We start from the raw sequence: 22,054 nt of genomic DNA on the forward strand, positions 1-22,054 counted from the left end.
CCTTCCAGGGAAAACTTGGAGGGTGGTAGCATGGCCACCTGGAAGGAGCCCCAGTGACCAACTACATCAGGCTTTGGCATGGCTGAGCAGCAACGCTTCCAAGATTGTAGGGTTCGCTCACTACAGCATGGGAGCCCGGACCCCCCGACTCCATCGGATAGCCTGACACTCACAACGGGCACCGCCTCTCAACCAGGATGCATGATCTTTACCCTTCCCCATCTCAGGGCCAGTCCCTCACTCTCCAGACTCCTCCTCTGTAGGAAGTGGGGGGGGGGGGGTCAGTCTCCCCTCCCCCCACCCCCTGCAAGAATGTTGGCTTCTAGTGTTCTCAGGCACATTCACAGTCTCTCCTGGGGCATCTGTCCCTCTCATGCAAACTGGCTCCTTGCGCCCAGCATGGCCTTCTGGAGCTCCCCAGTGGAGTACTTAGATCAGACTGTGCCCGGATATCCACCACACCTCCGTGGTCTGGGCCTCAGTCTCCCCACATACACCATAAGAACTCAGAAGCCTCTCCTCCTCTGACATTTGCAAGCCCAGGGAAACACTTCTGACTGGCCCACGGCTGACAGCACCCTGGCCGGGCCTCCAGCCTCTATGTGACCCATAAACTCTCCTAACTGAGCAAACACATTTTATGGGGCCCGGGGACACTTCCTGGTGGCCCATTCCCATCCTCCCTTGTCCTGCTCCCCAGCATGGCACCTCCCCAGGGCCCTGCTTCCCATCCTTCAGCGACACAACACGCTGCCTCAGGGCCCCCCCCCAACACCTGCATCACTGCCTCAGGGTCCCCTCCCCCAACATCTGCATCGCCAGGCTTGAGGAGGGTGGAGAGTTTCTTCTCTTATCAGCTGTTTTACTGCCCCCTCCTCCCTGGTTACACAGAAATTGGGAGTAGAATTCCCAGGAAGGACAGGTGGGTGCCTTGTCAGCTCCCAGCCAACAGGTTACGGGACAGACAGAAAGTGTTCCCACTGTGCTGTCTCCGGAGACAGGGAAGGGGCATGTAAGTCAGGAAGAAGCAGAAAGGACATCGAAAGGAAGGGAGAGGCACCCTGGGCCAGGAGCCTCTGGAGAGGCTTGCAAAGTGAGGCCAGGGAGGGAGTGGAAGGAAGGCCAGAGACCCCTGCACTCAGTCCAGATCCGTCCCAGAGAGCCAGCCTGCGGTGGTCCAGACATCCCCTTCCTAAGCCTCCACCTGCCGGACAGAAGCACAGATGTGCCAGAAAGCCTATTCTGGAGTCCAGAAGCAGCAGAACTAGAAGTCCAAGAGGGTTCCTGGGAATACCTCTCAAGCTGTAGGGTGGCCTGGATCTGAGTTGGCCACCTGGGGCCCAACGGTGGCACTCCAGCCTGCCAGAGGCTGCCCAGAGCCGGCAGGAAAGGGCCAGAAGCCAGAGAAAAGGCAAAGGTGGACACATTGACTCTGGATCTCTGGGAGCTGGCTCCACCTTCCTTCCAGCTTTTTGCCTTACTCCCCAGTGACAGGGACCTCAGGGACCCTGACCCAGCCTGGGGATTTTGAAAGTGACCACCCCAGAGAAGACCTTTTGCAGTACAACTGAACCCAGCCTGGCAATGGTGACTCCTTTGACATCAAGCCTGCGGGAGCTCTGGGCCCACAGGCATGGGGTACAGCCTGTTCCAGCTCTCCCAATGTGACCTGCCTCCTTGATCCCAGGGGTATTTGAAAGGAGCCCGTGGAAGTCCCCATGGAGACAGAATCGTGCTTGGATCATCTGACCTGAGGCGCCCCGTCCTCCACCTCTGCTTGCCCTTTTGATTATTACAGGAGTTTCAGGGGAGGAAGTACACCACCCTCCACCATTGTCGCCCTGGACCCACACAAGGTCCCCTTCTGTCCCTCTGCCTCTCACAGAGTGCTCCAAGGCTAGCCCTGTCCTCTGCAGGGTATGGAGAGGAAGAACTCAGGGCGCTGTGGGGCCCCAAAGAAGCTGGGGCTGTCCTTCTCCATCGAGGAGATCTTAAAGAGGCCCACAGAGAAAAGCCATGTGGTCAGGCCGGAAGGGGCAGGTGGACAGGGCACCAGACAAGCAGCAGCTCCAAGCTCCGGGCCGGAGGGGCCCGTGAAGGCCCAGCCCCAGGGTAAGTGTCTTCTGGTCATTTCTTTTCCATTCCCAGGTCCCCAAGAGCCAGCAGGGCTCAGGCAGAGCAAAAGCTGCTCCGTATCAATAGAAGAGAGGACCCCAAAATTCCAAGAGAGGTCAGATGCTGGGCTTTAAATACCCTTCTGCCTCGCCAGGACTGAGGTTTTCCAGATGCAGACGCCAAGGAAGTCTCCATTCGTTGCAGGATGCAGGGACGCGGGGCTTGTTCCTGCAAGCAGGCCACAGCTAAGAATGCCAGGTCCCATTTATTTCTACAGCATTTCCGCTGCAGCGGCTGCTGCCTTAGAGTCCCCTCTTTCGTTTCAGTAGAAACGCACGATTATCATCACTTGACAGGTGAGGAAACTCACCTGTGAAAGGAAAGAGGTGGATGGTGTCTGTCCCCAGGCTACGCAGCCAGTGAGCGGAAGATCTGAGAGCAGGAACCGGTCAGTCGTGGCTGTCCCCAACACCTGCTCAGTCTGACACGTTGTTCTTCGTAAGCAGAGTTCAGCCGATGTGTCTCTCCGTGGCTGAAGCTTAGCCTGGGATCTGCCCATCCTGATCACCGTCCCAGGCCAGCGGCCCACCCCAGGGCATGTCCCCCAAACCACAATGACAGGGCAGATCTCAAAGCCCTTCTTGAGAGCCGGTTTGAGGAAGGGCATTGAGGTGGACACATGCACCTGCTGCGGGTCAGGAATGCTCCGGGTCACTCTCCAGCCTACCCTGCTTCGTGACCTCAGGAAAGTCCCTTCCACTCTGGCCTCAGCCTTACCCTCCAGAAACCGGTTGAGTGAGGGAAGAGAGAGGGAGCCAGGGATGTCACAAGGGTCTGCTGGAGCCTGGTAGTTGGTGACACTGGAGTATCTCACTCACGAGCTTCCCAGTTCTTTCCTCTTTCTACCCTCTTAATCCAAGGAAAGGCCCAAAAGGCAGCTCAGAGGAGCCCACAGTGCCTTTTCCTACCATCACTGAGCCCTGGGGTCTCACCCAAGTTCAGCCTCCCAAAAGGGGCTTGTGCTCAACCTCAGGCAAGGAGAAGACCCTGGAGGGCTGCCCATCCCTGGGGAAGCTGGCGGGTTTCCCCGGAGCTGAGTCAATCAATAGGAGAGAGTCCCCAGCTTCCTTTCCGGAAGCTCACTAAAATCTTCCAGTGAACTGAATGAGCATTAGAAACAGTTCTGGGAGGGGGTGCCTCGGTGGCTCAGTCGGTTAAGCGTCCGACTTCAGCTCAGGTCATGATCTCGCAGTCTGTGAGTTCAAGCCCCGCGTCGGGCTCTGTGCTGACCGCTCAGAGCCTGGAGCCTGTTTCTGATTCTATGTCTCCCTCTCTCTCTGACCCTCCCCCATTCATGCTCTGTCTCTCTCTGTCTCAAAAATAAATAAGCGTTAAAAAAATAGATTTAAAAAGAAACAGTTCTGGGACTCTAACCTGAGTCTGGCTTGCTGCAGCCACATAAAATCCACCACTGCCCTCTCTGCCCTAATGAGAGGAAAAGACAGGTGGGGGAGGGGAGAGAGGGAGGAGAGGCCAGATCCCCCCTCCCAGAGCAGCTTCCCTCCCCCTGGCCTGATAATGGCTGATGGCAAAAAGGGACCCACTCCTTCTAAACCTCCCCTTGAAGATGCCGGCATGTCCCATGTCAGCTATCCTGTTGGACCCAGAGCAGACCCTCTAGTAAGGGTTTGCCAAGATAGCAGTCGTCACAAGAGTAGTGCCCTATGGTCCTCACGGCACTCCCCTCCCTGTCCCCCATGGAATTGCCACAGTTGTGAGGCCCACCTTACAGACGATAGAACGATGAAGAGAAGTCACCTGCACAAGTGACCTGATTAGTTAGCAACAGAATTGAACCCTGGTGGCCTGAGACCATCCAGTCTAGATCATTCCTGAACGTGGCTTAAATCTATACATCTCCCGCTACACTGGCATCGAGCATCTCCAAAAGACTAGAGAAGGTCCCGCTGGTGGTTTTGGAAATGAGTTTGAGGACTACACAGACCAAGATTATTTATGTCAAGAGTTCTGTAAGGATTCCTACGCGCACCTTTTACTCACAACACAGGATACCAGTCATCCATTTATGGTCATGCTGTGAGGTTTCCTGTTAAAATGGATTTATTTGTGTAGGTAAAACAAAAAGCCTATTTGGGAAAATGCTTGACAAATAATAATACAGACCGGATGCCAACATGTCAGAAACTACAAAAGCAACTTGGAGAAATTGCAAACGAGCTGGAGTCTGTGAGAGGTTAGGCCAGGAGGGTGGGGAGCTGGGACTCCAGGAGTCTGGCCTCTGAGCCCCCCGCTGGTGCTAATTCGCAGGAGGACCTCAGGCAAGCTGTTCCCCTTCCTGAGTCTCCATTTCCCCATCTGTAACGTGGAAGAGCAGGATTAGAATGTTCTTAAGATCCCTCCCAGCTCCGACGTGTGTGATGACCGATGCCTCCACAAACTGGTCACTAGAAAGCCTCAGTGGTGTCACCTGGGGTCATTTTCTGTGGCAGAAGTTTCCTCCCTGCAGAGGGGAGTGGCGGGGGTGGGGGGTGTCCATGCCAGGCGGGAGCAGGGTAACCGGGCGGGCAAGAGGGCAAATGGCCTCGGCAGCCTCCGCCTCTCCCGCCTTCACAGGGCCCCGTCCCCACCGGGTGCTTGTCGCTGCTGCTAATGTCCCTCCGCCTCTCTGTCCTGCTTTCCCTCCGGCACGCGGGAGCCCTCAGATAATGGAAGGCACCGGAGATGGTGCATCCACGGCCCCCCACCCCAGTGATAAAAACACAGAAATAAGCTTAACACTTAAAGGGGTTCACAGAGTGACTCACGGACGTGGCCTGGCAAGCATGACCTCTCTGTCCCAAATACCCAGACAGCTTGGAAACGTGCAGCACTATAGTCCCAACATCCCCAGACTCTGCCTCTGGGTCTAGCGTGGTGCCCGGGAATCTGCATTCTTTTTTTTTTTAATGCTTTTTTATTTTTGAGAGAGAGAGAGACAGAGCCTGAGCGGGGGAGGGGCAGAGAGAGACAGAGACACTAAATCTGAAACAGGCTCCGGGCAGAGCCCGACATGGGGCTCGAACTCCTGAGCCATGAGATCGTGACCTGAGCCAAAGTTGGAGGCTCAACTGACTGAGCCACCCAGGCGCCCCCCACCCCCGCCCTTTTTTTAATGTTTATTTATTTTTTGAGAGACAGGGCGGAGGGGTGGGGCGAGGGGCAGAACAGGAATCTACATTCTAAAGTTTACTTTTTTGAGAGACAGTGTGTGCACATGCCAGTGGGGGAGGGGCGGAGAAAAAAGGAGGGAGAGAATCCCAAGCAGGCTCTGTGCTGTCAGCGCAGAATCTGACGCAGGGCCCGAACCCACGAACTGTGAGATCGTGACCTGAGCTGAAATCAAGAGTAGGACACTCAACTGACCGAGCCACCCAGGTGCCCCGGGAATCCTCATTCTAGCAAGCTCTCCCAAATGACTCTGATGTAGGTGGTCCAAGGACCACTCTTCGAGGAGGCTGAGGCCCAGGGACGCAAAATGGCTTGTTCAAGCTACAAAGCCAAATGTGCAAGCGCGGGGCCGGCTCAGACATCCAGGCCGGGGCCAGTGCTCTGCCTCCCGCTCCTCTCATGGCAGCGACCCTCATAAACTCGGGCTCAGACCCTCCCCGGTCTCAAGCCAACGGAAAAATCCGGGAGGGTCTCCCTACTTGGAAGAATGCTGAGCCCAGCTGCCCGCTCACTCCGGAGAGAGACCGGCCCCCTGAAGCCCAGGACCCTCCAAAGTCAAGAGGGGCCCAGGCAGCAGGAAACCACTTTGCACTAGAAGCTCAGACTCAGGGAAGAGAGAGGTCATCTATGCCACTGATGACCCTTTGTAGGGAGACTGTGATGCCCCAGAGCAAAGGGAAAAGGAAGGTAAGGAAGAGGCCACCCCAGTGGGTAACCAGTGCCAGGCTTCCGGCCTGGGGTCGGGGAGAAGGGGGACTCAGCTCTCTCCCCATCCAGTCACTCGGTGGCTGACTGCTGAGTGCTTACTCTGGGCCAGGCTGGGGACTGGAGAGTGAACAAGGCCAGCTCTGGTAACCATGCCCCTGCAGCGGGGGTGGGATCCGCAGCTAGAGAGTCCTGGCGACACCCCCTTCTCTGGTGGATCTGGCCGGGGGCAGGTGGAATCCTTGGGATGCAAGGGAACCCTAGAGCAGTGGCCAGCAAAGGGCCACTTGGACTCCGCCCTCACAGCTAAATAGCAATGTGTGAATGAGTGGGTATGTTGGTGTTCCCACACAACTTTATTTATAAAGCCAGGCAGAGGGCCAGATTGGCTGTAGTTTGTCAGACCCAGTCTGTGACATTCAAAGTCCTTTGCAGACTCTGGTGCCTAAGCTCAGCCTCTCCTGCCCTTCCCCCACCCGCTCAGCCCCACCCCCCTCCCGGCTCTCTACCCTCCAGGCACACAATCTTTCCTGCCTTTTAAATGTCTCCAAACCTTGGGGAGCCTGCGTGGCTTAAACTCCCATCTCCCGACTTCCGGGCTCAGGTGACGATCTCACGATTCACGGGTTCGAGCCCCGCATCGGGCTCTGTGCTGACAGCTCGGAGCCTGGAGCCTGCTTCCGATTCTGTGTCTCCTTCTCTCTCTGCCCCTCCCCACTTGCAATCTGCCCCACCCCTCTCTCTCTCTCAAAAATAAATAAATGTAAAAAAAAAATTTAAATGTTTCCAAACCTTTGCCCTTCAGAAGCCACAGCTCCTCCTCCGCGTCTACCTCCTTTTCCTCTTCTTTCTGTTCCCCTCCCTGCCCTCTTCCTCGCCAGGTCCTGTTGTAACAAATTGCCATAAAATGAGTGGCTTAAAACAACAGAAACTGATTCTTACAGTGCTGGAGGTCAAAAGTCTGAAGGAGCCCTGGTTTTCCTCTCTCTCCTCTCTCTTCCCTGTCTCCCTCCTCCCCCTCCTCCTCCCCCTCTCCCCACCCCTCCCTGCATCTCCCCCCACCAATGCCTGGAACCCAAGGCAACTGGCAGTGCTCCGCCCCTGGTCCTGGGAATTAGGAATCCTGTCTGGGACTGTGGTCAGCCCTGCGGGTGTCTCATCGCCTCATCATGAGCTGCTCCCAGACAGGTAGACCTAGAGACTCCCATCAGAGCAGACAGCAGCGGGGCAGGAGCCCAGAGCTAAAAGCTTGGATGTCCCCAGGATAAGTGTGGTTTTGGTCTCTCTCTGCCGGAACCCCCCTCTCAGTCCCTGCCTCCAGAGCCACAGCCTAACAAGACCCTGGAGACATTCCCATAGGGCACCTGGAGGCTGATTCTAAAATCAAGAACCTGGCTGAATCTTAAACCCTGTGGGAGTTCAAGAAAGAACAAGGCTTGGTCACAGCTTACAGAAAAGCATTGTCTCTCTGGAGCTCCCCCCCCCCCCTCCACCAAAAGCAGACCGGAAGGAAAGGATTTGAGCACAAGTGGTTTATTTGGGACATGCACAGACACCAGCACGGAGGTAGTGAAATAAAACAAGGAAGGGAGGGCGGTGATCAAAGGGTGTGTGATTAAGCCAGTGACCACTGTGGGAAACTGAAGTTTAAATCCTTTAGGAAATGAAACAAATATACTCCTCAGAGTTATCTGGGCTTTTTAGCTCAGAAATACATATCCTGGCAGTAGGGCATTGATCTGGAGCACAGAAAGGTCTGAGGGATACAAGCAGGGCATTGACAACATTACTATAATAATAGAGCCCAGACTATCAGAGCCAGGAGAAATCAGAGCTCTGAGACAGAGGACACAGAAAACATTGGTCGTCATTTAAATTTGATTTATCCATTGTATTCCTCATCCGGGCACGCAACAAAGAGCCACCAAAATCGACTGAGTGGCAGGCATATCTATGGCCGCAAAATGAATTATCCCAAAACTCAGTGGCTTCAAATAACAATTAACATGAATTGTCTGACTCAGATTCTGTGGATCGGGAATTTGGGAGTGACTTCACTGAGTAACTCTGGCTCCGGGTCCTTCGTGGGACTGCAGTTAAGATGTTGTGTGGGGCAGTCACCTGAGGGCTGGATCAGAATAAAAGATTGGCTTCCAAGGTAGTCACTCCGTGGCTGGTGAGTTGGTGACAGTTCAGCTGGCTGAGGAGGAGACCTCAGTTTCTCCCCACACAGGGCTCTCCGCATGCCACTAGAGTGTCCTCACAAGATGGCGGTGGCTTCTCTCAGAGCGGGCAATCCAAAAGGGAGAGAGTCAGGTGGAAGCTGCATCCTTTTATGACCCACCATGAGAAACCTCCTAGCCACATTCCCACAGCATCCCATTGGCTCTGTGAGTCGTTGAGTTGGGCCACACTCAAGGAGGAAAGAATTCCAAGCGAGAAGCATCCAAGAATTTGCACACCTACCTTAGCTGGGAGTGGGGACAATGTGGGAACAAAACGTTAAGCTTGGCCTCTGCCCTCACGTAGCATCTAGTGTAGCAGGGACGACAAACAGCCATCCGATAATCACAAGTGAAAGCTCAATGACAACTGTGGTCAAGTGCCGGGGAGAAGGTGACATGGTAGAGGGCCTATGTCAAGAGAGGTTTGGTCTGCCCTGCCAGCGAGGGCTTCCAGAGGACATCATGGTTGAGCTGCAGTCCGAAGGCTGAGTGGGGGGACATGTGGATCCCCCCACTCCATGCAGAGAAAATCCCAAAGACAGGGACTTGTTCAAGGGAGGCAAGATGAGGTCTCAAAGCAAGAAAGGAGCCAAGCCACACCGGGCCATACGGGGCATGGTGGGGATTCTTATTTTTGCTTTGAATCCGAAAAAGAATGAAGAGGCATTCTAGGGTCTTAGGAAAAGGTGCAATGACCAATATTCATGAGAACTCTTGGGTTCCAACAGAAAAAGACCATCTCAGGTTAGCTGAAACAGAAAAGGAAATGAGTTGCCTTGGAGAACATGAAGCAGTCTTCTCAAACCAAGCTACGGGAAGGGCAGGAGCATAAGCAGGCATCAGCCATAATGGGAGCCAGAATCAACACCATCAGGTCTCTCCAGCTGCCTCTGTCTGCATGCAGCTCAACTTTCCTCCTTCCAGATGACTCCCAATAACACCAAGGTTTCCATCACCCTCCAGGAACTTCTCTCAAGCTCTCTAAAGTCCCAAGTCCAAGAGCCCCAGAGGAGGGACCTGTTGGCCAAGCCTGAGTGAGATGCCCACTCCCAAACCTGTCAACCACAGCCAGAGGGGGATGTGTGGGGGCCCCGCCGGGAGTCTTCTTCGTGCTGGTCCTCTTCTTCTCTCACACTGTTCCATGCTGGGATGATGGCTTCTGATTTCAGGGTCCTTCTAAGTCTTCTTTGGTATCTTCAGTCTCCAGATATGGAAATGTCAAAGCATTTGCTTTGTTTTCCGTTGTTTCATCAAAGGTGTGTCCCTAATGAGGCTCACTTCCCCAGGTGTTCTGCATAACCAGCTGTTAACCTGGCAGTTGTTAAGCCATTTGGGGGCCAGAAACAGCTCTTCCCCCTGTTTACAGGGCTTTGGATACCTCTAATCTAAGCACTCTGCATGCCTGCGCTTGGGTTGGCCACAAAGAGAACGAGTAACTTCCTCCTCAATTCCAGGCAGGAAGGAAACTATGGATTCCCCCATCGCCAGGGAACCAGTTCTGTGACACTTCCTGTGTCACACCATGAAACATCCTCCAGATTCATACCCTGTGGTGTCTGTTCCCACAAGTGTAGACTGGAGAGGAATAGGGGCAGGACAGGAGAACACACACGCATACACTCTAAAAGCCCGTGAAATCAGGAAAGCCTGGGTGGCTCAGTGGGTTGAGCATCTGACTCTTGGGCTCTGCTCAGGTCGTAACCTCACAGTTGGTGGGACAGAGCCCTGCATCAAGCCCACATCGGGCTCCATGCACTGACAGTTCAGACCCTGCCGGGGATTCGCTCTCTGCCTCTCCCCTGCTCTCTCTCTCTCAAAACAAATCAATAAACTTTAAAAATAAATAAGTGAAATCAGCCCCTGTCCCAGTTCTCTGTGCCCACCCCACCCCACGCCCCATGTTTTGGCCTCACCAGACCTACACATGCGGTCACGAGACTCACGTTGTCACAACATAGATAGAGCACGGGAACCTGACAAAGTGTTCCAAGAACACAGAGGAGGGGAATAATGAACTGTGTTTGAGACCCTCCAGGAAGGCTTCAGAGAGGAGGTGTCCTCTGAGGTGGAGCCAGGCAGAGAAGGGGAGAGGACCAGGCACACAGAAACATGTGCAGGAGCCCTGAGGGATAAAAAGGCATATTCCTTTCGAGCAACAAAGAAATCCAGTGTGGCTGGGCATCTAAAACTCCCAGAGCAGTGGAAGGGATGAGTGAAATGAGGAGACTGAAGGTCAAGTGCACTAAGCCAAGATCTTTGGCCTTTATTTATGCACATCAGCGTTTTTAAAACCCACGTTTGGGGGAATTGCAGGCTTCCACAAGGGTGCACGGCCGGAGCTGCGGGGGACGAAGGGGAGACTGAGCAAGCTTCACTCCAGGGCCCCCTACACGTCAGTAAGAGAGTTCCACCATTTTTTGTTTTGTGGGGCTCCACATACAATTCCCTTTAAACAAAGGTACACCTGCTATTAAAAAAGAAAAAAGATATACAAACAAAAAGTGGAGGGAGTGAGTGTGTGTGTGTGTGTGTGTGTGTACATAGGATACATTATGAAAATAAGGCCGTGCACATGGAAAATAACAATCCTCATTCTGCTGGGAGAGAGCATGAACCCCGTCATCCCTGGGGGCAGGTCAGCAAACCCTCTGCCGGTGGGCTTTTCAGTGGTCTTCTCGAAATTGTTTCCCTTAGTGGTATTTTTATTCTCATCTCTTCCCACGCTGGCTTTATTTTCTGTGCTGTTGTTTATTTATACAAGTAATCCATGTAATATTATAGGAAAAAAAGAAGGTTAAAAAATGTAATTATAATTCTACCCTCTCATCATCTAGTATTAACCACCATTAACATTTTGATAGATATGCAATGACAGAGAGAAAAACTAAGAGAGATTTTTTGTTCTTACAAATACGGAGGCGGATGGTGCAAGCCAAAAGTGCTCTTACATTTTATTTTTGAAAAAGAGCTGTTGTGTTTCTACAGAGATTCACAACAGACCTTGGAGGAAAGGAAATATTTGATTGATTCGCGCTTTGACGGATGAGTAGGAGTTCACTAGGCAAACGAAGAAGACCGGCATTCCAGGCAGAGGGAGCAGTGAGACGAAGCACCTGGAGATTAAAAGGGCACGGCCAGTGTGTGGAGTCTAGAAATGATCAGGTGGGAGTGAAATCATGGAAATAGGGATTGGGGAGAAAGCAGATGATTCTGGAAAGGGAGAACGTGAAGAGCCTTGAATGCCGTGCCAAGGAGTTTGCCTTATATGCTGTGGGCACAAGGGAACTGTAGGAAGTCCACGACCAGACTGGACAGAAAAGACCAGCCCAGGTCTGCCCTGCACCCCTCCTGTCATGTCCACGAGGGGTCTCCAGCTTGCAAGAGAGCTCCAAAGGGTGCCCCGGATCTCCTCTATGCCGCTGCATCCATTGTCTTAGGAAGACAAGGACAGGGCCCATTTCTGGAGACTTCCGGCAGTGGCAAAGCCCCCCAGGGTCTTTAGCTGAGCAGCCAGGGCCAATTAGCAGACCGCAGAGAAGGAGCAATCAGGGGAGGGAGCCGAGCGCAGAGGAACATCGGTTTATAATTAGGTGGCCTAATCACCTGTGTAAATTGTGTATTTCGTATGATCGATGTGCTAAACGGCTCAGGTTTAATTAAGTTCTGCTGACTCGTTCTCTTTGAAGACCCACTGAAGTGTGATTCACAGCGCACACAATTAATAACAGGGAGAGGAGCAACTCAAAAGGAGGAGGCAGTCCCCTCCACCTTCCTCCACCCTCTCCCCACCCACCCCCTGCCCTGCCCCGGTGCCCTTGGCCAGCCGCAGTGGGTGGGCTACACAGTGGCACCAGACTCCAAGGCATCTCTGCCAAGATGCTGCCGGGGGCTCAAGGATTTTCTCACTCCCAATCCAGTGCTCCTGGGAAAGAGGACCCAGCACCCCCATCATCCTCACTGAGGGGTTGCCCAGGACATCCCAGCCCTTCCTGATGATCAAGAGGTTTATCCAGTACATAAGCCACATCCACACTGAGCTCCTATTTCCAGCTTCCTGTTTAATGAAGTTCCTTCTTTTTAAAAAAATTTTTTTTAAGTTTATTTACTTATTTTGAGAGAGACAGAGGCAGTGCGAGTGGGATAGGGACAGAGAGAGAGGGAGACAGAATCCCAAGCAGGCTGTGCACTGTCAGCGCTGAGCCAGATGTGGGACTCGAAGTCACAAACCGTGAGATCATAACCTGGGCTGAAGTTGGACGCTTAACCAACTAAACCAGGCTGTCTCTTTCTCTCTCTCCCTCTCTCTCTCTCTCTCTCTCTTGAAACTAAGTAAAGACTAAAATTTTTTTTAAATAAATAAATAAAAATAAAATAGCCACATGGAGATAGTAGCTACCATATTGAACGGTGCAGATCTAAGCAGCTAAACTTTTAACAAAGTCTTGCCTCTGATCCAAATCTTATTTCCCTGATGCCAGGTCCAAGTTTGTCTTTCTCTCCCCAACCTACTCTTCTGGTCGGGTCTCACGAGTTAGATATCAGGGAGCCCCATTCACTGGGAGTGATCTGAGCTCCAGGACCCCTCTGACCTTACCATTCCTTTTTACAGCCCTCCAATTTGAGGCCATTCAGTCTTGAATAACGTCCCAAGAAGGTCTGAGGGAATATCAGTGTTGACTATCCCTCCAATTTGAGGCCATTCAGTCTTGAATAACATCCCGAGAAGGTCTGGGGGAATATCAGTGTTGACTATTTACACCCCAAGAACCCACAGTCAGTCTTGGAGGGAAAGCTTTGGCACTCTCAGTCCTGAAGGCTGGTGGATTCGGGGCTCAGCCTCCATCTCCCCACCAGTGTGGATTTGTGGCATGTCTGTTTATTTCCTGGAGAAGTAATTACAGCCATTGGACATACACACGCATTCATCATCATCACCATCACCATTACCATCATCATCACCATCATCATCACCACCATCATCATCATCACCATCATCACCATCACCATCACCATCATCATCATCACCATCATCATCACCACCATCATCACCACCATCATCACCATCATCATTATCAACATCATTATCATTATCTCTCAGAGACAAACATCTATCCTGAGCTAATTCAAAAAATTCAATTCAATTGAAAAAAATTAGCTCTGGATACAAAAACAAATTTTTCTAACTGGCCAGTAATTTGCCAGGCAGCCCCCTCTCCACCAAGTCAGAGGTCATTTATCATGCAGAGTAGAGGTGGATCCTTTCCTTCTTCACTCCACCTCCAAATTATGCCCTGCAGTCCTGCCCAAAATAGGGAAAAAACATATATATCTTAACAGTTGCTCCCTTAGTTCCACAAATGGAAGCGCTGAAAATATTATTCTATTAAGGAGTCTGTTCTTAGTCATGAGCCTCTGTTTGCCTGAGTTTCCTTCTGGGGAGAAAGGAGGAGGTGGCTTCTTGTCATTGTCTGCATCTGTTCCTAACCCTCTGTTCTCTGTGGCACCTGTTTCCCCAAGTTCTGGTTCTGCACCCTCTGTCTAGAATCCTCCCTTCTAGACTCCCAGAAGGATCCAACTCCATACTGTCTTGGACACCAAAGTTTGCGCAGGCAACCTGGAATCTTCCATCCTGTAAATTGTTTTTTGCAATGCCCTTTAGAGCTGCACAGCATCACTATCACCTAAGATGCTGACATCATGAAGGAATGAATATGATACTGTGAGCATGGCTTGTCCACTTTTGCACTCCTGCAGACAGGCCCCCGGTGCCTCCACAATGCTGGGCACAGAGGAGATATTCAGTAAGATTCAGCAATGATTGCCACTGGCCATCTCTCTGCATCAATTCTGATTGGATGCGGCTCTATCCCTTAAACACTACTGGCCCTAAACGTAGAATTAATCTCTCTTTAAAAATTTTTAAAAGAAAGTAGGCTTGGGGAAGGAAAGGGGCTAGAGAAGGAGAGATCAGGTCCTATCAGGTGGTTAGTAGTTAGTAGCTAGAGCTTGCTCTAGCGGGTGATAGTGTTTGAGACCTCGTTGTCTGCGATTCCCAAGAAGCTCCCAAGTCAGTAAAATGAGTTAAAGTCCTTTGAGGGTGATTATCAACAAGCTGAAGGGATAAGAGAGAGGGGTGAGACCAAAGGCAGACTATGAGATGCCATTTCTACAACAGAAGCACCTGGGCCTGGTTAATCCCAGAGATGTAGGAACAGCTTCAGCCATTAGAGTTGGCGTCCGCAGAAATCTCTCCTCTCGGGCCCTCGCCTTCCACCAAGCAAATTGGTCCCCCAGGCCAGCCCGAGGCAAGGTGTTATAAGCCACCCGGCCTCCACATGAAGGGAAAGAGAATTACAGATTGTCAGGGTGGATTTGGCCTGCCCTCCTCCTCCATTCCACAGATGGGGAGACTGAGGCCCAGAGAGGAGATAAAATGTGGCCCAAGTTATAGAGTTCAGGAACAGAGCTCAGGTCTCCCGACATCCAGTTCAGTGGGTTTCCTTCTAGCAAATGATAGCAGGACGAATAACACACACATGCACACACACACACACACACACACTTCAGTTGTTAAACCATCACAAGTGAAAATCCACTCCTCACCCAGGGTCTGCTCCAATTCCTCTTCTGTGGCGGTTTTACCTCTTATTTGGAAGAAAAACAAAGTGAACTGGGTGGGAGCAAGGAGGCCTCTGCAGGCTTTCAGATCCCCACCCTCCTTTTGCATCGTCCCATCTGACCTGCGACATCAGCCATCAGCCCCCAAAAGCGGAGGGGATTTGGAGAGGCGGTTTGTACCTTTCCTACAATTCCTAAAATTATATCATGTGGACTTTGTCCCAAGTAAAGCCAGAATCGCAGCCCTAGTCTCAGACGTGCGTGCTCAGGAAGACAAAGCCTCCGCCACCTGGTTCGGCCCTGCCTCCACCATCTGTGACCCTCGCCCCAGACTGGAGGTACAGGGAAGGCTTCCGGTGGACGATCTTCCTTACTCTTCTTGCTTCCCCGGCCCTTCTCCAGAACAGCTGTCCCAAAGCCCTTGGCCATCCCTCCCGGCCTAGCCCCTCACTCCCTCATTCTCTGCTGGTGACCTGACTTCCTGCCATCCGTCCTGGACCACTCGCTCCAGCACCCGATCGCCCTCGCCTGTGTAGTGAACGTCTCGGACCAGTCTGTCCCGCAGCTGCCCCATCCGCCACCCCTTCAGAGCCCTCTCTCGCTCCGCCTCAATTTCTCCTTCTCGGACTTCAGACATGCTCCAGGCTGCTCTCTGAAACTTCTCCCCAGCCTCCCTTCTCCCCTTCTAGCACCTTCTCGAGCCATAAATTCTTCTACTCACTGTCTCCTCTTTTTCCCAACCACTCACATCCACTTTAATTCAACATATATTTGTCAGAGTCTCCACGAAGCCTCAGACACCACACTGGGTGTGTTTGGGGGCAATTGCCAACATGGCTCCTCTTTCCTTGGCTTCTGCCGTAGTAATTCCACCCAGGTGGTCTTCCTGTGGTCCTCGACGTCCTCCCAAACACCAGACTCAGAACCACATGCCACAAATCCACCTCGGAACAAGGGAGGCTAAAATACATGCATGCACGCAGGCCAAGGGCAGGGTCCAGCACCACACCTGGCACACAATAGGTGTTCAATAAACACACTGATATTTTCTGGCTTTTCTTCCTCTTCATCCTCTCTGGTTTTTAATTTTTTAATTTCAATGACCACTCCTTTCTTTCTAAGCCTCTCTTCTACCATGTTTTCTTGGGCACTGCTTGTGTCTGAGCTTCCTCTGGCTCAGGTCAGGTTCCCCAAAAAGCAGGCTGACATAGAGATATGCTGGAGAACGTTAACTGGGGGCTTCTCATGATGTTATCATGTCCTTTTTATTTTGGGGGTTTGGGGGGGTTGTTTTGTTTTTAATTTTTTTAATGCATATTTATTTCTGAGAGAGAGACAGACAGAGCATAAGCAGGGGAGGGCAGAGAGAGACGGAGACACAGAATCCGAAGCAGACTCCAGGCTCTGAGCTGTTAGCACAGAGCCTGATTCAGGGCTTGAACCCACAGACCATGAGATCATGACCTGAACCAAAATCAGACGCTTAACCAAATAAGCCACCCAGGTGCCCCTGGACAGATTTTTTGAATAGCCAATAGACATCTCAAAGGTAACAGGTCCCAGTAGAATGCTTGATTCCCATCACACACACATGCTCAGGCCTGGCTCCACGGACGTGGGTGAGACCAGTACATTTGTCCAGGTTACTGCACACAGACAGAGGCCTGGCACATGGGGCTTAATGCTTATGGTCATCTTGAAATTCTTCATCATTTTATGTGTGAATCTGTTTTGTAAGTGAAGTTCAGTGGGACCACAGAGCATGCACTAAGGCCCTGGAGCCTTGACTCAGCCCTCGATGTCCCTCTTACAGACCACCTGTTTCTTCATCCTTAGCCAATGACAACTGCCTCCTCTATCCTATGCAGTTCCAGGGATGCGAGGGCTGTCAGAGTATGGATGGCAGAAGGGTCAAGGTCAGGTGCACGCACCCAGGTGCCAAGTCAAAGGGCCCTGGGTTCCTGTGAGGATCCACACTCACCCTATTAGTATCCTTGTGTTCAAGAGAGCCTGACCTTAAACAGCAAATTAGAGGCATGCCTGGGTGGCTCAGTCGGTTGGGCGTCCAACTTCAGCTCAGGTCACAATCTTGCTGTTCGTGAATTCGAGCCCCGCATCGGGCTCTGTGCTGACAGCTCGGAGCCTGGAGCCTGCTTCGGATTCTGTGTCTCCCTCTCTCTCTGCCCCTCCCCTGCTCATGCTCTGTCTCTCTCTGTCTCTCAATAATGAATAAACGTTTAAAAAAATTTTTAATAAAAATAAATAAATAAAACAGCAAATTAGGGGGAAAAAAAACAAACAACCACCACCACATGACAGATCAAGAGAGAGACCACAGAAGGAAGGAAATAGCTTTTTTCCTGCTTTTTGAACGAGAGAACCCACATTTTCATTTTTCATTAGGCCCCACAACTGCTGTAGCCAGCCCTGAGTGGACTTGAGGCCAGACCATTTGGACAATTGGACTGGAAACAGATTATAAGGGACTAACGGTTGTGGAGTTCAGTCTTTAGTTTCTAGACCAAGGCTGGCAAGGTTTTCCTGTAAAGGGCCAGACAGTAACTATTTTAGGCTTTGCAGACCATATGGTCTCTGTTGCAACTACTCAAGGCTGCTTGCAAAAGCAGCCATAGACAATGCATAAAGCAATGGGAGGTCTGTGTTCCAATAAAACTTTATTTACAAAAACAAACAGTGGGCCAGATTTGACACTCAAGCTATAGTTTTCCATGCCCTGTTGTAGACAAGGACACATCATTGAAGGCATCTGAGCAAGAAAAAGGATGATCAGAGGACTTTCTAGAAAGTTATCTTGACCTCACTGCTCAGGATGGATTTGGAGAGGTCAACCTAGGGGCAGGATCTCTAGGAAAGAGAACACTGTAGGGGCACCTGGGTGGTTCAGTGGGTTAAGTGTCTGACTTCAGCATAGGTCATGATCTCGCAGTTTGTGAGTTCAAGTCCTGTGTCAGGCTCCGTGCTGACAGCTCAGGGCCTGGAGTCTGCTTCTGATTCTGCGTCTCTCTCTCTCTCTCTCTCTCTCTCTGCCCCTCCCCCGCTCATGCTCTGTCTCTCTCTCTCTCTCTCTCTCTCTCTCAAAAATAAATAAACATTAAAAAAGAGAGAGCGAGAACACTGTGAAACTCCAAGCAGAGGAGCCAGTGGCCAAGACTCTGCAATGGACAGCAGGGGCTGAAAGAGTGACACCAGGCAACACAAAAGCCTCACCAGGGTGCTAACCATAAGATCACTAACCCAGCTTGAACCCTCTCCCATCCAGAGGAAAGAAAGAGCAAGCGGAGAGTCCGAACCACCTTCACCACCGAGCAGCTGCACGAGCTGGAGAAGATCTTTCACTTCACCCACTACCCAGACGTCCACATCCGCAACCAGCTGGCAGCCAGGATCAAACTCCCAGAAGCTCGGGTGCAGGTACAGCTGTCCCCATCCTCAGCCTCCAGCCTCAATGCCTTGGGGGCCATGGGTGAGACCCCATGTATCATGGACCCTCCGGGGCTGGCCCATCTGAAATTCTCCATTGCCTTTATCCCTTGAATACAGCCACACTTGCCAAATAGTATTTCCAGGAAATGAGGTCACCGCAGTTACAAGATGGTTTCTCTCTTTGAGGGGTAGAAATGGAGCAAGGTGGCATCAGTGGTGGCCACCGATATCTGCTTCCACGTCTTCCCTCTCCTTTTGGCTGTAGTTCCAGAACATCACTCACCAGGAGGCCTCATTCCCCAAATAGACAATCTAGACCAGTGGTCATCAAACTTTTCCTGTAAAAGGCCAGATGGTAATTATGTTGGGCTTTGTGGGGCCATAGAGTCACTGTCTAAAACTCCGTTGACGAACTCTACAATCTGAATTTCGTATAATCCGCATGTGTCACAAACATGTTTCTTCTTTTTATCTTTTTTTCCCGACAACTTAAGAATGTGAAAGCCATTCTTAGCTCACGGGCCATGCAAAAGCAGGTTGGAAGGCCAGATTGATCCTTCAGGCCTTAGTTTGCTAACCCTTGACTAGACCACATGGGTATCACTGTGAAGGCAGCACAGAGAGAAGTGGTCCAAGACCTGGTTTAAGTCCAACTGCCTAGGGGCACCAGGGAGCCGGTGAGGGAGGGGCACCTCAGTTGGTTAAGCGTCTGAGTCTTGGTCTCCGCTCAGACTCAGATCATAATCTCATGGTTTGTGAGTTCAAGCCCTGCCTAGGACTCAGCACTGTCAGTGCAGAGCCTGCTTGGCATTCTCTCTCTCTCTCTCTCTCTCTCTCTCTCCCTCTTTCTCTGGCCCTCCACTGCTTGTACTCTCTCTCAAAATAAATAAATAAACTTATTTAAAAATTTTTAAAAATAAATGCCAACTGCCTAATCTAGAATCTGTCATTTCTTCACCTCGGAGTGTCCGTGGCTCCTTCTGTGGTTGGAGATACAGTGGTCCCTTGTCACTCAGCAGGGGTGTGTCCACCCTCTTTGGACACCCTCAGTTTTGCAAGCGCCACTCTAGCAAATCCAAATCCAGTTGTTACGCTGTTGGCTCGCTCTACTCTGCATCACTTTTTTTAAATTTTTAATGGATTCGTTCCAAATTCAAAATCTGAGTCAGGGCCCAGATCAACAGTTTACTCTCAATTTTATCCCAACAGACTTTTCTCCTGGCTAAGGACCACCCCCATTCTAGACTTCTCCCTTTTTCCTCCCATTTAGAATCAGTCACCAGCTAAGTGGATTTAGCCCCCCCCCCCCCACAACTGCCATAAAGCCCGGAATTCAGGGGCTGTCTCAGCAGAATGGCCAAGTACAAATGGCCACGTGTCTGGGGCAGTGTCTTTGTGAATACGGGGAGCTGCCGATAGTCAATCTACAGATGCCGAGGGGCCCACAGGGGTAGCAAGCTGGTGGTCTTCCAGCAGGAAACAGTGCACAGATGAGTTTTATTTGATCTGCACAGTGTTTTACATCTCAACGCTTTCACATAAAAACCGAGATTTCTGCCTTAGATATTGGCTGGGCCTGTAATGCCCAGCCTCACATTTCTACAGGGTGACCATGGGCTAAAGCTGAGGAGCCACGCCCTTTAGGCCCCATTGGCCACAGACCCCACCGCTCCCAGCCACATGGCATCCAGCTGCTTTCCGGGTGCACGAGACCCCCGCCCCGCAGGAATTGAAGGTTGTGATCCCCGGGCCCCTCTTAGAGGGCAGACCTCCAGGGCCAAGGAAATCTTGAAGCCATGGAGCTTTCTAGACTGTGAAGTGCCAGTTACGGTTTTTAGGGAAGGTACTTGCTGCTTATCTCTGTCCTCTCTCTCTCTCCTATCCCAGATCTGGTTCCAGAACCAGCGTGCTAAGTGGAGGAAGCAGAAGTCCGGCAGCCCTGGGGCCCCGAAGCAGCTAAATGAGGCCGGCTTGGCCCTGACCACGTACCTGGACATGGTGGTGAGTGGTTAAAGCACCGAGGGGGCACTGGGGGGGGGGGGGGGGGGCATTGTCTGCAAACATCCCACCCAGACCCAGAAGTGAGAACCCCAAGGGGTGGAGGGGGGTGGCTCTGTCTACAGTGAAGAGTGCAAAGGGGGACCAGCGCCTGGGTGGCTCAGTCAGTTAAGCAACTGACTTCAGCTCAGGTCATGATCTTGCAGGTGGTGGGTTCAAACCCCGCATCGGGGGCTGTGCTGACAGCTCAGGGCCTGGAGCCTGCTTTGGATTCTGTGTCTCCCTCTCTCTCTCTCTCTGCCCCTCCTCTGCTCACGATCTGCCTCTCAAGAATAAATAAATATTTTTTTAAAAATTTTTTAAAGAGTACAAGGGGAACTCTTCCAGAGACAGCATGGCCAAGAATGCCCCACAGGTCTGCGTGACCTGGGACAAGTCACTGCCCCTCTCTGTCCCCATGTCCTCAACCACTGAGTGACAATCCCAGTGCCTCTCCTTCCTCCGGGGACTGGCTTGTATTATTGTGCAGAACTTCACAGTTCAAGAAACAGGCAGGGAGTAAGGGGGCAGTGCACGGACTTTGAGCAGGAAGGCTGTGGAGTCAGACTGCACGGGTTCAAATCTCAGCCTCTGCACTTAGCAACAGCATGGCCTAGAAGAGTCACTTCGCCCCTCGGAGAAAGTAGTAGTTCAATGAGGGTGAAATTACTGAGACGTGAAAAGCCTCGGCACCTGGGCCGTGTGCCCCGAGTATGAGCTGTCCGTGGAGCCCGCACACCTTGGAGTGTGTACCAGATGCCGAACAGCGGAGAGCCAGCAGGACAAAAAATAGACAGTCCCGTGGTTAGAGGTCTGTGCGTGCCCCCAGTGACACTGCAAGGAAGGATTTCTTTATTTATCCACTTTCTGCTAATGCAGAAACTGGGCACTGAGAAGCAAAGTGACTTTTTCACATCAAGTAATTCCTATAAGTGCCAGGATTAGGAACCAGATCTCCTGGCCCCCAGGGCACACGTTTCTCCCCAAGACGGTCCCCTGCCTGCCCTGAGCTGCCCAAGTCCTGGGGAAAAGGTCGGGAAGCGGAGGGTGAAGCCTCTGGTGAAGCTTAGGACTCACTTCTCTCTCCTGACCTTCCCCTTTCGACAGGGCCCCATGAGGTCGCCCTCTGCTCTGCCCAGGCTGGCTCCTCCCATGGGCTGTTATCCACCGGCTCCAGGCCAGCCGGCATCTGCGTGGTTCCCTGGCCAGACCACCCTCCTCCCGTGCCACCTGTGGGAGACACAGCCTCTCCCAGGCCCTCTCATCCAGCACACCTGCTTCCCTGCACTGTGCTTCCTTCCACCTGCCAACCCCAAATGGGGCAGCCCCTGTGCCACGTCGACGTAGGGACCAAGAAACCTCTCTCCAGTGGTGCCGCTCTCCTCTCCAGGTGAAGACATCTGGCAGGAGGGGGCCCAGGCCCCTGGGGGGCCTTCCCTGAGCACGCCCCACAGAAGGTTGCATCGGACTCCACGGCAAGATGACCAATACGGGAGCTCTCGCCTCTGCTCCCAAGGTTGCCCTCCTGGCTCAGAAGACAGAGGCCGTGGGAGAGTCCGAGATGAGCTCTGGAACAAGGAGAGCATCTGCTTGTGCTTGTGTCTCCTCTAACTCGCTCTGTGACCTCCAGCTGGTTACTCACCCCCTCTGGACCTCATCTATAACATGAGGCAGTTGGACAA

At 52.0% G+C, this 22,054-nt stretch overlaps 1 protein-coding gene across 1 annotated transcript; it reads left to right on the forward strand.

Annotated features, from left to right (window-relative positions):
- Positions 1–399: 399 nt before the first annotated feature.
- Positions 400–21,719, forward strand: ISX (intestine specific homeobox). Its single transcript, XM_047867350.1, is given in 6 exon segments — positions 400–469; positions 1,886–1,915; positions 1,918–2,112; positions 18,172–18,323; positions 20,223–20,336; positions 21,480–21,719. Coding segments are annotated over 6 exon segments (801 nt in total).
- The last annotated feature ends 335 nt before the right edge of the window (positions 21,720–22,054 follow it).

Source organism: Prionailurus viverrinus, chromosome B4 (assembly GCF_022837055.1).
Source record: "Prionailurus viverrinus isolate Anna chromosome B4, UM_Priviv_1.0, whole genome shotgun sequence".
Taxonomy (NCBI): domain Eukaryota; kingdom Metazoa; phylum Chordata; class Mammalia; order Carnivora; family Felidae; genus Prionailurus; species Prionailurus viverrinus.